The sequence below is a fragment of the Lates calcarifer genome, linkage group LG16_LG22 (assembly GCF_001640805.2).
Source record: "Lates calcarifer isolate ASB-BC8 linkage group LG16_LG22, TLL_Latcal_v3, whole genome shotgun sequence".
Classification (NCBI taxonomy): Eukaryota; Metazoa; Chordata; class Actinopteri; family Centropomidae; genus Lates; species Lates calcarifer.
This window is the reverse complement of record NC_066848.1, coordinates 24,764,226-24,779,480: the sequence shown is the minus strand read 5'-3', so window position 1 is coordinate 24,779,480 and position 15,255 is coordinate 24,764,226. Positions and strand designations below refer to the sequence as shown.

Here is a 15,255-nt window from a genome sequence, read left to right as displayed (position 1 = left end):
GAATTAAATTTCATTATAATTTTGAAATCTAGTAATTATTATTATTGTTTTAATTAATGTATGCCAATGCCTATCATTATCAAACTGAATTTAATAGATAGTGTACTGGTCTGTGGGGCATGCATGTCATGCACAGTAATACAAACACATGAATGAGACCACCAGAGGGTGCTGCTGGACTAGTTGAAATCATGTGGAGCCCCCAAGTCGCCACAATATAATAGATATAAATAAAAAAAAAAAAAAAATCACAGTACATTACTAGTCTGAAGAGTTCAATCACAGGTCTTAGCAGCAAAGAAATATAGATGTGGCCAGCTGTGTGTGCTGGCTTGTTGGTCTAGGTGTATGATTCTCTCTTACGAGAGGTCACGGGTTCAAATCCCAGACAAGCCCTGCTTTTAACCTGTGGGGGTCACACACAGCTGAGAAATAGATGTACAGTTAATTTCTGTGGGAAAAGGAAAAACAAGGCTTCAACCTGTGAATTTCAACTTGTACAAAAGCTGCAAGTCATGTACATACAGGTGGAATATATGGCAGATGAAAGAGGAGCACAAACTAACAGGAGAAAATATCACTCTCTTTGCTATCAGAATGCTTAGCTTTTCAGGACATTTAATCAACTTTTTTCTGCTATCTATACTTTTAAAAATATTCAACTTTTTCTGCAAAAATGTTGCCATTCAAATGAATGCTTCAGCTGTTGTTCCAAGTTTTGCTGTTTTTAACGCTGTTGATTTTTAGTCATATCCTATTTAATGCCTACAAAGCATGTAAATGCCAACTGAATTACTCAGGGAAACGCACAATGTGATTTAGAAGATGTAGAAGCAAATGATGTCAGTCAGGTGACTTCCACCTCAGTGCACTGATTGCTTAAATTGATTTTAGGTGTGCACCTGCACCAAGCAGCAAAGCTAGTGCTATCTGAGGGAGAAGGTGGTTTTCTCCTCTGATATTTCTCTGTGTCAAACAGCAGCAGTGGATCTATGCTGTTTTTTTGTTTTCCCAATGTTCACAGCAGTTTGAACTCACTGGCTTGAAAATGGCTAGCAGGTAATATTCACATCAACATTACATGTCACTTTGCTAGAGCCTTAGTCAACAATATTACCAACAGTGCTGCATTCCATTCTTTTCATTGCATTTCTTTACTTTGCATTCTCATGTTGTGATTAAATGGCCATGCTGCCGATTTCAGATTGTCTTGTGCCAAAGTGTTAGGGTTCGTTCGAACCCTGAACACTAAGATGCCTTTGGAGCCAGAGGGAGAGGAGTCCAATTTCCGCCGATGCCTGACCACCTTGGACCTGGTGGGTCTAGGTGTTGGGAGCACACTTGGAGGTGGTGTTTATGTGCTGACAGGAGAGGTGGCCAGGAATGTGGCTGGCCCTAGCATCATCATCTCCTTCCTGGTGGCAGCGGTGGCTTCAGTCTTTGCAGGGTTGTGTTATGCTGAGTTTGGAGCGCGTGTCCCCAAGACGGGCTCAGCTTATCTTTATTGCTATGTGACTGTAGGGGAAGTATGGGCATTTGTGACTGGTTGGAACCTGCTGCTGTCCTATGTTATTGGTAAGTAAAGCAGATAATAAAGGTACCTGTGTAATTTTTTTGTGGTAAATTGGATAAATATGTAAAAAGTTGCATAGACCAGTATGTGTGACTTTAATCTGCTGATAAAAACACACATTTCTACAAGTGCCCAGCTTTTCCTCTGATTTTAGCAATGGCCCTAAGATCACCTGTGATTTATGGCAATGTATATGACCAAATATTTGTCAATTCAGTATAACAATGGACTAATTGGCGTCGTGGCTGTAAAAGACATCCCACCCCAAATGCTTGAGGCAGTAATGGTGGCTGCATGGATTCATTTATTTTATATTCATTCAAAGATTGAGTCCAGTACACATTAAAAACACTTAAAGTAACTTTAACAAGGCGTGGTATTGCAGTGATTACCATTGTCACTTCTGGGTTTGAACCTGCCAGCTGGGCCCTTTCTGTGGAGTTGGTCTGCCTATGCCCTGGAGGGTTTCCTCCCACAGTCCAAAGACATGCAGGTTAGGTTAGCTGGCAGAGACAATGTTCAAATCCTTAAAAACTTCCTCCTCTTCAACTTGTTTGACATAATTTATGCTAGAGACGTCATTTCAACTTTAAATGGCTTTCAGCTCTTAAGATGATCCTTCATTAGTCTCTCAGCAGGGAAAATTACAATTTGTTGAACTTACATTCAGCTTTTTCATGTCTTGTGTCAACTTCTTGAGCTGCATCTATATGCATTGTATGCACTGACTTTGCTACAGGTACTTGCAGTGGGTGATGCGGAGAACTTTTGTATACCAATATTATCCTACAACAGAGACTGTTTGAAATACTAAAGTCTTGTACTTGTTATACTTACAAGATATGAATGTTTTGACACCGCTGGGGTAGGAGCTGAAAGAATATGGTTAAAACTGTAATCTAAGCAAAACATCAATTCAAGTGGAATACACAAACATAGTCAGATCTACTCATTTTTGCCAGCTGTGCTTCTTGCATTTCATATTTGTCTAATACTATAGTTTGCTCTTCTTTTGTAAAATATGTCGCTCTGCTGTCTGTGGTTTGTGATCGGTCATATGCTACAAATTATGCTGCTATTATGTGAATGTGCTTGTGGCTAATGTGAGAAAAGCTGGGTAGACTTCCTGAGTTCAACCACTGACAAGATGTCCTGGGTACATAAAACTTGCTTTGTAGTAAAAGACTCAGGTCTGAGAATTTTTGCCCCGAAGTCAGGACATTGTTTGTGCAGTTTATCTTTTTGTCCTCTAGATGTTACCAAAGCTTTTTAATAGATATTCTGTACATGATGCGATATGTACTGCTCAGTTCATGTTCCTCTCATAGTTCCTTTTATACAGCTCATCTGAACTTGAATGTTGTTTTGGGGATTTCAGTAGGCAGGAATAAGAGGTTACTGGATGTTCTTTCATAAAGAATTGCTTCTTACACTATTTAGTAAACTGAAAACTCAATCTTTTCTTCTGAGCTTTGAAGTATGCCTTGCCACTTGTTTTATTTGCTTTCACCAGTTACAGTGATATAATAATTGGTGTACCTAGGAAGTTAGAACTGTCAGTACTGTTTGGCATCAGATGTGAAAAGCAACTGTACCAACATACGGAAGTGGAATGCTGTTCAGAATGTGTAGAGTCTTCTTCTGAGTGTATTCAAGTGTATTGAACGTGAGTATGGAACAACAATACTGGTGTTGGAAAGCGCAGGGGAAGTGGACAGGCAGTGGAGTTGCACTCATGCAAGGTATTATGCAACTGTACCTAATGTGAAAACACTAGAAACTTCTATCTTCTGTCGTGTGTGCATGAATCCCTGTTGTGACTGTAAAGCACTCATTCAGCCAAGTGGCTGAAAACTTTGAGGAGCACAGTGAGATGAAAGGCTGAATGGACTGGTTTGAGAAATGAACGAGCAGAGAAGTTGAACCTAGAGATTGCGGAGGATTTCTGCGCTGTCTACCATTGTGATGTTTAATTCTGCTATTTATTCCAGAAAAAGTGGAAGGCTATTTGATTTCTCAAAGGACCAGTGTGAAGGATTTAGTGGCATCAAGTGGTGAGAACGCAGATTGCAACCAACTAAATACCCATCCCCTCACCCCTCCCTTTCCAAGTGTGTTGGAGAGTGTATGGTGTATGGTGTCTGTGTAAAGTGAAGAGGTTCAATATTAAAAAAAATATATATATATATAGCTATATTCAGATATTGTATTTAGTTGTTAGTCTGTTAACAGTCTGTAGCTGCATGTAGTCTTTCCTATAGGTTCCTATATTTGGTTGGTATATCTGTGCTGGGCTTCTGTAGAAATATGGCAGACTTTAAAGTAAGGTTTAAAGTACAAGTACTTTTTACTGAAGTACAATTTTCAAGTACACTTTCTACTCCTGGAAATGACTAATCAAAATGTCTTTACTTTGTTGTTTTTGTTAGGAACATCAAGTGTAGCAAAAGCCTGGACGGGGACCTTTGATGACCTGCTAGACAACGTTATTGCTAAAACTCTGGCAGAACATGCACCCATGGACTCACCTGGCTTGGCTCCATACCCTGACTTCTTTGCTGCTGGGCTGATTATGTTGCTTGCAGGTAATGTTTGTAATTTTGTGTGAAAGTTCTAATTCATCAAGAAGAAAAAAGATGGCAAGCTGAAATTCGTTAACAGTTCTTGACCTTTTCTTTAATTTCAGTGATACTTTCATATGGTGTGAAGGAGTCTGCAGTCCTGAGTACTGTTTTTACTGCAGTGAATGTAGCTGTATTGTTTTTTATCATCATTGCTGGCTTTATAAAAGGAGATATCAGCAACTGGCATATCAGTCAGGAGACTATCCTGAATGCAACTCGACAAATGGAGTAAGTTACATTTATTTGTCATTCAAAATCTACTTCTGTTTATGTACTTAAAGGGGCAGTACACCTAAAGAAGAATCTTACAAAAAAACTAAATTACTAAACTGTTTTGGACAGATGCAAAACCTGTCAAGGAGTGGGATATACACATAGGGTCAAAGGCACCTGAGGCTCACTGATGCACACAGGCAGTGAAGGCTTGTCTGTGTGGTAGCAGTCCCACAAAAGAGCTACTGTAGCACAGATTACTGAAAACTATAATACTGGCTATGACAGAAAGCTGTCAGAATACACAATGCATTACAGTTTGCTGTATATGGACCTGCTAATAGAAGTGCCCACATTGAGCCCTGTTCACCACAGAAAGTGCCTACAATGGGCATGTAAGCATTAGAATTGGATCATGGAGCAATGGAAACAGGTCATCTGATCTAATGAGCCATGTTTTCTATTACATCATGTGGATGGCTGGGTGATTGTATGTCATTTACCTGGGGAGGAGATAGCGTTAGGATGCATTATGGGAGGAATACCAGCCAGCAGAGAGTTACTGAAGTCTGCTACTTGTAAGTGGTGTTGGAAAATGAGATAAAATGTAAGTTTCTTCAGATATTATTTCAGATATCATCACTTGAACACATATAAAACAACCACAACCTGAATACATATGAATATTTAATAAAACAGATTTTTAACAGATCTGATCATTTTCATTTGCTATTTTCCAGAGGAACAAGTCCACCAGTGGCTTATTCAAACTATATATTTACATGTATAAGCTTTTGTACTATGAGCTATTCTTTCTATTTAGAAAAACATCTTTACATGTGTTTACTCAAGTTGCAGTACATTGAGCTCTCTTGGCCATAGATCAAAATCACATCAAATAAAATGAAAATAAAATGCTGACATTATCTGACCCAAAAGGTATTGGTTACACAATACCTTTTGGGTCAGATAATGTCTATGAGCTGAAAGATAACAGCTGATAAAGGCCATTTTTCTTTGTACAGGAACATGACTTCAGCACAAAATGAAACTGTTGACTTCGGTGTTGGCGGCTTCTTCCCCTTTGGCTTTGATGGAACTTTGGCAGGAGCAGCAACCTGTTTCTACGCTTTTGTGGGGTTTGACTGCATTGCCACAACAGGTACTGATGAGTAGGTTCACAACAGTATGAATAGATTGCATTTTCTTAAACTACTTAAAAGCAGAGTAATAACAGGTCAGTTGTTGGACCCAGGCAAGGAAGTCTAATGCAAATGACCTTCTCTTTAAGGTGAGGAGGTGAAGAACCCTCAGAAAGCCATACCTCTTGGGATTGTGGCATCCCTGCTAATCTGCTTGTTGGCCTACCTTGGTGTGTCAGCTGCTCTGACATTTATGATGCCCTACTATCTGCTGGACAGTCACAGTCCTCTACCTGTAGCACTTGAATATGTTGGCTGGGAGCCTGCAAAGTATGCTGTGGCTGTGGGATCTCTCTGTGCACTCTCAACAAGGTACTCCCACAGACCTGTAGACCTATAGATGGTCCTGTCAGGGAGAGTAAGGTTAACCATTCAGCCAATCATGGTAATTTTTTCGCTCTGGGAGAGGAGTGTTGTGTTAGTTCAGTTTGACCTCCAGGGGGAAAGTTGGATCAGAGTTCATGGAGAGGGAAGAGAAAAGAGGTGGTTACAATCTGCATTTTTTTGTGTAGTACTGTTGCAAATGACTGAGAAAGTTCTATTTTCTGTCTACAGGTGCTTGAGATGACCAGTTGCTACTTGCCTGTAAAAACAGGAACATAAATACTAAACAACCCTCCTTACTGTGATGATCAATACTCAGAAAATTAAAATAAAACGGTTTAAGGTTGTTAAAGCCAGCTTAACTGGTGAGCGACTCTGTATAACAAAAGACTTTAAGGCAGTACTCGAGTGGTTTAGTATTGTGCTTGCATAAAGTTGGGGCGTTCATAAGATACAGATGTTTAAAAGCAGCAACGGCAAGTTCCCCTTACTTGAAATCTCGACTAGAGATTAAGCTCTTAAAAAGCTGGATCCTGTGTTTCCCATAATGACAGCAATGGCATCTTTAAATTGAAACTATCCTTACCTCTGACCCCCAGTTGAGAATATACCATTCAGAGCTGAAAGAGACCTCACACAAATGTTTTTACAGGCAGAGCAGAACTACTCACACTGTCTGAATAAGCTCCATTGACTGCTTGGCAGAAATTAACTGAATGTGTGACCTGGTTGATGTTGGCAAGCTCCTTCACTTGAGTGGGTTTTTTTTTCTTTTTCTTCCACAGTCTCCTGGGTGTGATGTATCCAATGCCACGAGTGCTGTTTGCTATGGCGAGAGATGGCTTGCTCTTCAGTCCTCTTTGCTACATGAGCTCCAGGCAGAGTCCTGTCTTAGCCACGCTGTCTTCAGGAGCTGTGGCTGGTAAGGCGGCTGTACTACACAGGGTCACAGATGATGAAGCCTGTAAGCCACTAAGACCTGCTTATAGGAAGTAATGTGCTGCATGTAAAGTGTATCATCACATCACTGTTTTGTAAAAAATAGAATGATGATAGGATGAACTTTTAAAACCACATCAAAGAAAATGTTGTACCATGTTATTTATGTGATGAACTGTCACTTAAAACCCCATTTGGACAGGACTAAAGTGGAGAGTAAAATATTCACTGTGCTGCTCTGTAATTTAATTCATTGCTCTGGGTGGCTGAGGGCTGAAGCCTAAAACTGAAATATCACAGTGACAGAAGAATTCAGACTTGACACTTGAAATTTAGCTGACCATTTGACAGTTCATTGGACATGATTTGGAAAGGAGCTCCATATATGGTCTCTCTTAATGCATTTGCAAAAAAAATCTGTTTTTGATTTGTCAGTTTGGGGTATTAAGTGCAGATTGACGAAGGAAAAAATAAGATTTTTTATTTCATTTTAGCATAAGGCTGCAACATAACAAAATGTGAAAAAAGTGAACGGGTCTGAATACTTTCTGAATGCACTGTATATCGTGCATATTTCAAACAAGAACTGCCAATGGCTAATTCAGCATACTTTGGAAGACAATACCAGCACCTACCTTTAGCTGACATTACACCCCAAGCTTTCACAGAGTCTTGCTCTCCTGACTGCTTTAATTTTAGAAACATTTTAGATTTTCTACATTTTTAGGCAAAAGTCACCAAAGATATCTCTGGACAGGATTTCAATTACAGGAGACAGAATCTTGTTTAGTCAGTAACATGTATATTTGAAATGTTTTTGCAGCTTTCATGGTCCTCTTATTTGACCTAAAAGCACTGGTTGACATGAGCTCAATTGGAACCATCTTTGCCTACACTCTTGTTGCAGTGTGTATTCTCATATTAAGGTATGTACACTTGGTAAACCACATGTTAACAGAATCAGCAATTTAAGATTTAGAAGAGTTTTAGACTTAAAGGAATAATGTATTCTGCCAACGGAGTCCTGTTCTACCTCAGCTGTTGTATAAACATGTTTTGTTTTCCTCACAGGTACAAAGAAGAAACCAGTTTTGTCCATAGATCAGATCCATTTACAGTAATGGGGCTGCTCCGGCCTCCGTCTCAACCCACTTACCGCACATCTAAAAATGTCAACATAGTGACAATCGTTGTTTGTGAGTAATCCCTCATTGTCACTATTTTCCTTGCACCTTTATGCTGCTGTGAATTGTTGTCTTCAATTGTCACGTGTCATAGTATGGTGGAAAGCACCAACATTTCTTGCCACCCATTCTCATACATTTTTTATGAGAATAATTCATATAATTCTTCTTATTTATGACAATATAGTTAAATGCAAAACTTTGCACAAACCTGGGCAATTTACATTTTTAGAAAACATTTTTTAAAGCTGGAATAGGCAAGTTCTGAAAATCAAGTGAGTGCTAGCATGAGACTCAAAAGCAAAACCACTCCACTCCTCCCACCCCTCCACGCTCCGGCTACATCCTCGTCATGTTCACTGTCCCATCTAATGCAACAATCAGGAGCTGACTTTTTCTGCAAACTAATAATACCTCTCTACATTAAGATATGTTTTGGAGCATATTTTCAATAAAAAAAAAAGTATTAGAAAAAAGTCACATTCTCACCCCTAAACCCACATTTAGAAAATGCGCCTTTTCCCCAGATGTTAATGCACTGTTTCCACTGTGTGAAATGTCATTAAGAAATGGAAGTTAAGGGGAAGTGTACAAGATCTGAAAAACCAGAAAGAAAAATCTTTCAGATGCCAACGTGACCCCTAAGGTGGCCCACTTTGCCAACGTGACCCCTGTGTAACCTCAAAGGACGGTTTAGCTGGAACAGGAGTAGAGGTTTTCCCTTGTGCAGCATCAATTCACAAACACAGTCTACATGGCAGAGTCATCAGACGGAAATCTTATCTACAGTATCATCACAAAATGTAAGAATTGTTTCGGAATAAGTGCTGAGGACAGATAAAGTTAAAATTGATGTTTTTGGCCACAATCATCAAATGTGTATTTTGTGAGTAAAAAAAAGAAAGGAACAGTATTTGATGAAAAGAACACCCTGACAATTGTTAAATAAGATGCCAGTTTGGTATGCCGCCTTTCAGGGTGCTGTTGTGTTGTCCTGGCTATGTGGCTGAAGAGTTCAGTGGTTGTTCCTTATAATTAGCTGCTCGACACTAACAACACTTTATAACTCTTTTTTTTTTTTTGTTGGTAAGAACTCAGCTGGCAGATCTTGTGTCGTACCTGCTGTGAAGAATTACTTATGAACGGTTTAAATCCTTTGGCAGGGTCTGGTGTTGCTACCAAGGGTCAGTCTATAGTGCAGGCCTCATGCAGGCCTCAATGCCCTCTTGAGCAGGAAGGAAAAGGGAAGAGAACAGCTCCTCTCTTGTCCTTGGAGAGCCACATACAAAAGAGGACCACTGTTCTGGTTGGGGTCTTGCTGTCCACACAGAAGTTTATCTGCTTTGTCATGCTGTTATAGAGGTGATGTCCATGATCTTCATGGGTACTCACAGAGTACATTATAGTTTGTGGACTCATAAGTCTCACAACCTGTCATTAAATTACACTCCTCACTGTTGTTGTGGCCACGCTGCTGTAGTGAGAAGCACCAAGTTGTGGTGCGAAAGCATTTCACTATTGAGTTTGTGATCTAACGGAGTTGATGTTGTCACATGCTACATCTGCAGCAGTTAATGGTGGGATGTAAATAGCAATGGCAATGGTCCAGTTACAGAGACGTTCCTTCAACAGCAACATCTCCTAGAACACCATCTGTTGTTCACAAGCACTGCAGTCCCCTCTTCCATCTTCTTATGGCTCTGCTTGCAGTCTCTGTTGGTCCACACAGTTTGAAAGCCAGTGATGATGGAGTTGGAGTCTGGAATAAGTTCCTGCAGCCAAGTCTCAGTAAAGAGAAGCGAGAAAAGTACTTTCATTTATATACCAAAAAAAAAAAAAAAAGTTACACTGCCTTAAAAAAGTCATTTTGCTGTAGGGTTGTATTTACTATTTTTTAATATGTAATCGCCCTAGGGTGGCCCACTTTGCCAGAGATATGGACACATAAATGCATAAAAACATTTTCACTATCAGAAATTGGATGTATGTAGAATGTAGAAATGAAACCTTGATTTGCAAAAAGTTTATTCTGAAGTCTTTGATTCCTTTTCAGTGGTCCTGGTGATCATTTTAAGCGTGCTACTGTCCGAGGCTGTGGATTGCCTCCGCAAGCGGGAGTTTTGGAGCGTGCTGTTTGCCTCTGTCCTAATGCTGGCACTGGTTCTTGCTGTTCTGCTTATCTGGAGGCAGCCACAGAGCACAACTAGAGCTGCTTTCATGGTAAACAGGCAGGGCTATGGTGGTGGGCACTTGGCTCTAAATGCAGTTTTCATTGAGGATTTGCACCTTTACAATTAGGGATATCTTGTTTGGGTCAGTTAGTGGGCCTTCCTAAATGGCTGTTGAAGGGCACTCAAAGTTTCCTGAGCATAATGTGATGTGCCCATTGAAGAGAGGTCAACCTAGGTTAAACTATACTATACTATACTAACAATACTGAATGATGTGTAGGTTTCTGCTTGTCACAAATCTTTGAGAGCCACTTTTGTCACAAATTACTGAGGCATTCAAAATTCTGCAAGGAACTGTACATTTTTGGCTGAACTATTACATATGCATGCAAATTAACTAATGATGTTTCAGAATGCAGAACCAATTACTTTCTGTGGCTTTCTTTAGGTTCCCTGTGTACCTGTAATTCCAGTTTTAAGTGCCTTAATCAATACCTACTTGATGGTTCAGCTGGGAGGAGAAACATGGATCAGCTATGCTGTTTGGATGGCAGTAGGTAAGGAAGTGCTGGTTTTAACTGCCCTACATAACCAGCTTGATGTGGAATGTTTTACTTTTTCAGTCCTTTAGTCCTTTAAAGTATAAACCTGGTGTTATTTAATATTTTCTTGTTGTCAACTTATCCCATGGAAAGACCATAACCAAAAATACTTTGACTCCTCTGCCATGTCTGTGAATCTTAGTCCTAATCTCTGTGGTTCTTACTAAAGATGTAATTTTGGATTTTTCTTTTAAAAAAGGAGGCTCATTAATTTCCTAACACAGCTGTTTAACTGTAGTTATTTAGTGTTATTTAAACAAGAGGAAATAATACATTTGTTAGAGACTGTTCTCCACATGTGGTGCTGTAGTGGTTTGTGTCAGCAGGATGGTGTATGTGGGACTGAGTCAAAATAAACTACATGTGTGTTCATGGTAATGCAGGAACATGTCATCCAATGCAACACTGTGGATCACTGATGTGTTTCTCAATACTTTTTTGGACAACAATGGAGCTCTATGGCACAGAAGAATGATAGACAGTATACAGCAAAACTGAGTACACTCCTTGTCATTATCTCTAAAATATTAAGTAATAACAATTCCCCAATTAATTTTGCAGCTTTGTGCAGTGGTGGTTTTCTTCTTGGATGCTGTGTGTAGGGGTTGACTTCATGCGTTGTCCTTCACACTGTCTGACCAGTCACTGGAACAGTTTCCACTGATAATCCATGTGCCAAGTCAGAGGCCCTTACCTGTCTGTTTTCTAATGCAAGGCTGCATAAATAGCAAATTGTCCGTGACACCATTATTGGAGGACAGCCACTGTACTTTTTGTTATTGGTAGTATGACTCTACCTGCACCTGTGTTTCAGCATGTGCTCAGCAGCCTACTGCAGTCTGGTACTCTCTCTGATCTTGGTCAAGTCTCCAAATCTGGTTTATCACTTGTTCACTTGCTCCTTAACATGTGGAGCTATGTTGCTTTGGAGACAACTCAAGCCAAAACTACAAAAGTTGTGGCGTTCACAAGTTCACAGTTTTGTAACCTTGTTCATGCAATTACCTTTAACAGGAAATCACAAGCATAATCACTATTGTTGAGTTGATCATAGGTAAACTGACTTTTATAACAGTGGTGACTTTTGTTGCATTGACGTTGTACTTTGGGGCCTGTATTATGAACTATATGAATTATGAACCTGTTTTTAATTATTCATAAAAATGATAGTAATTAATAATACAGTTATTGTAAGATGGCACAACTTTGAATCATTTAACCTTCAACCCTGGTTTGGTCTTTTTATGGCATTTGGTAACAAGAAGAAAATGTTCTATAACATACATTGCCAGCTCTGTCTTATCATCATTTCTGGTAGAGGAGTCTTAATAAACAAAGGCATCATTTTAAATCCCTAAATAACTTCCCATCTCTGTGCTCAGGCCTCATCATCTACTTTGGCTATGGGGTTCGTTACAGTGTCCAACAACAAAGAATGCTAAATATTGCTACTGTAAACAACAATGTTGTGCATGCTGCTGCTTGATGTTGTGTATTGAATAGTGTGATGTGCTGCTGTCTGCTTACATGGAATAAGCTAGCTACAGAGTATGTTCAAGGAATGGCCTTGGAATTCTTTTAGCATTTTATTCAGGGTCAGAGTTATACTGATTTAATACCTGCATGTTTTTATTACTAACAAATGTTTTGCTAAAAGACAATGTGTTGTACCTGAAAATACATATTATTATTGTTCTTTTGGTACACTGTAACTTATAAATATCATAAATGTCATCGTATAAATGTCTTTTTATCCATTATAGCTTGATCAGTCATTCAAGACTATGCAGTTATGGGTATTACTGTTTATTGTCAGTCTTAGACAATGATAAAAATTTTGTATATCTATGCTGTAATTTAAATGAGTAAGAATAAATGTGGTTAACTAGTTTAAAGAGATAATAAATGTGACTTATGTGGATATCAGTTGAAGTGTTTTTTTTTTTTCTTTGAATTAAGGGAGTATGAGTGGCAAAAGCTAGGCAGCAAGCTGACACTGGAGTCCTAAACACAGGAGACGACTGATTAGCAAAAGCATGAGAGAATAACTTGGGAACACATGGCTGTGAGTGGAAGGAAGAGCTAGGAAGCTTGAACTGCAGGTAAATCCACTGAATGAGAAGGTGTGTCCAAACTTGTGACTGGTACTGTGTATAATCACAGAAGCAGTCAGAGTAATATGGCCACATCTTAATGTTTTTTTGTGAAAGATAGAACAGAGGAAAGAGGGGCAGTGGACCCAACTCCAGGTGGTGCTATTTTTCAGAGACTGAATCTGTGTTTCTGTAACAAGGGTGGTAGCTGCATCTGTGTTCTGATATTTCACCAAGCTAATATCTTTTTTTAATCTGGTCTCCATGTGAAGGCAGTTCATTATTGCACAGTTCTGGAAACTCACATGTAATGAGTCTTTCATCCTGTTTTTACCTGGAGCAGTGGTCAAAAAACACAATAATAAATAATGGTATTTATCTTGAATTTTGATGGATTTTGTCGCTTGGGCTTAGGCTCAGCATATTATGATGCTTGACATTGTGATATTCAAATGACTTTCTATCAATCAATCTATCAATCTTAAGTTGTTCAGGTCTCAAAGCTGTCCATCTTATTTCCATTTACTTATGTTGGAGCCACTGGGAGCTGAGCTCCATAATCATACATATGTGCAGATGACTGGCACATTACCAACAACCGTATATATATTATTTATGTTAACAAGATAAAAGAGACATGTCTAGTGTCCAGCTGAGACCTACACCACTTGCTCCTGTGAATGACAGGATCACTGCAATTCACCACCAAGCCACCATGGGGCGCAGTGGAATGTTGTGCAAAATATGCATGTTGAGAGTGTGCAAACATGCCAGCGAGAACTCATTTGGATGAAGAACAACTACATGCAACAACCAACATTATCTTTGTAATATACTATGCAAATGTTCAAATCTTAAGACACCCACCAAGTCAGTCAGTACTTTTGTCCCCAAACATTTACTGTAACTTGCAAATAGTGTTTTCATTCTTGTGAGCTCAAATCTTTAGTATTTCATTGATTTTAAGGTATGTTTAGGACACGCAAGTCTCTCTCTCTCTCTCTCTCTCTCTCCTCTCTCTCTCCTCTCTCTCTCTCTCTCTCTCTCTCTCTCTCTCTCATGGAAGGTGCACCTCTAAGGCTATTATTTATTCATATATCTACACTCCAATGTTATTTTATTAGTTAGTTATAGTTATATTAGAGAGCAAAGCTCAGATCATAACTCCCACTCCCACAGTCCCACAGTGCACCTGATGTACCACCTACATCACTGACTTGTTAGAAGATGGTGGTATTTATGAAACACTCCATGGTTGGAGTGTTTCCTGTAAAACCATCAGCCTGTAAAAACAGTTACTGTCTGTGCCTCTGGAAAAGATTTGTCAAGTCAGTGAAAATAACCAACAACTCCTGCTGACTGACTGACAAAATATGCTGTTTGTCATCGACTTGTACGAGGACTTTCCAATCTTCCAACATTACGACTAAAGATTCTTCTTGGTTGAGGTTAACTGATAACTAATTTTTCCGTGGTTTTTTTGGATGTAAATGATTGAGAAGGATGGAAATCTTTGGAATCAATACAGCTGTGAGCAAGAATGGTGTACCCAGCAACTGTGAACAGCTGCTGCAGTGTCATCCAATGGGCAGCTGTCCACATCAAAGTGCATCCATTAAAGGGCTTGTGTTAGCCACTAACAGGCCTGGATTGTCATTGTAAATGTTTTTCTTTACTCTTTTTATCAATGAATAAGCCCTTTTTTGTTTAACCAGAAACATCACTGTATATCACTACTAGACTCCACTGACGAAAACAATTGTTTTACCTTGAAAGAACATGGAAGTTGCTGGAATACCACTGCCTTGATCTGTTAGTTAGTTTGTTTCTGAGGCTCACCTGAGCAGCTGCCACCACCAGTGCTGAAAATGAGTCCATCAAGGACACACGCACACAGTAGTGCAAATTCACCCCATTAGCTCCTCCAGATTGGCCATCCTGAGGGCCAGATGCCTGTGACCTCCCTGTGCCCTCTAAATGCAGAGTTATTGTGATTAAAGCATGATTGGCAGCGCTGGTTATTAATTCTAATCTTGGGCACATATGTGGGGTGGTGGGCAGAGGGCAGGCAGAGGTGTGTGCCAGGCGGATGCTACACAGAGGCTAATTCACTGTGACACCCTATCAGAGCACAGTCACACACACTGCATTCTGTCAGCACACAGACACTGTGTAGGCTTACTGACACTTTTCCTCTCATGTAGAGGAGAAGTGCTTTGAGGAAAGGTTATCTTTAAACCACACAGACACACACACACACACACACACGCGCGCGCACACTCTCACTCGCAGATTTCATAGCACTTCAACACAAACAAATTTACTGAAAG

At 39.6% G+C, this 15,255-nt stretch overlaps 1 protein-coding gene across 5 annotated transcripts; it reads left to right on the top strand.

Moving 5' to 3' along the window:
* Positions 1-888: 888 nt before the first annotated feature.
* On the top strand, positions 889-13,293 carry LOC108895760 (cationic amino acid transporter 2). Of its 5 annotated transcripts, none has more exons than XM_051076874.1 (12): positions 889-1,059; positions 1,205-1,575; positions 4,003-4,158; positions 4,260-4,425; positions 5,436-5,572; positions 5,702-5,924; positions 6,722-6,900; positions 7,699-7,801; positions 7,947-8,071; positions 10,113-10,279; positions 10,679-10,787; positions 12,792-13,293. In XM_051076874.1, the coding sequence occupies exons 1-12, from the start codon at positions 1,049-1,051 to the stop codon at positions 12,812-12,814; spliced, it is 1,770 nt and encodes a 589-aa protein (XP_050932831.1). In that variant the 5' UTR covers positions 889-1,048; the 3' UTR covers positions 12,815-13,293. The 5 variants fall into 5 exon arrangements, with proteins under 5 accessions (XP_050932831.1, XP_050932830.1, XP_018550181.1 ...); XM_051076873.1 differs by lacking the exon at positions 12,792-13,293 and adding an exon at positions 12,215-12,626; XM_018694665.2 differs by lacking the exon at positions 12,792-13,293 and adding an exon at positions 12,215-12,625 and having other exon boundaries at positions 6,722-6,858.
* The last annotated feature ends 1,962 nt before the right edge of the window (positions 13,294-15,255 follow it).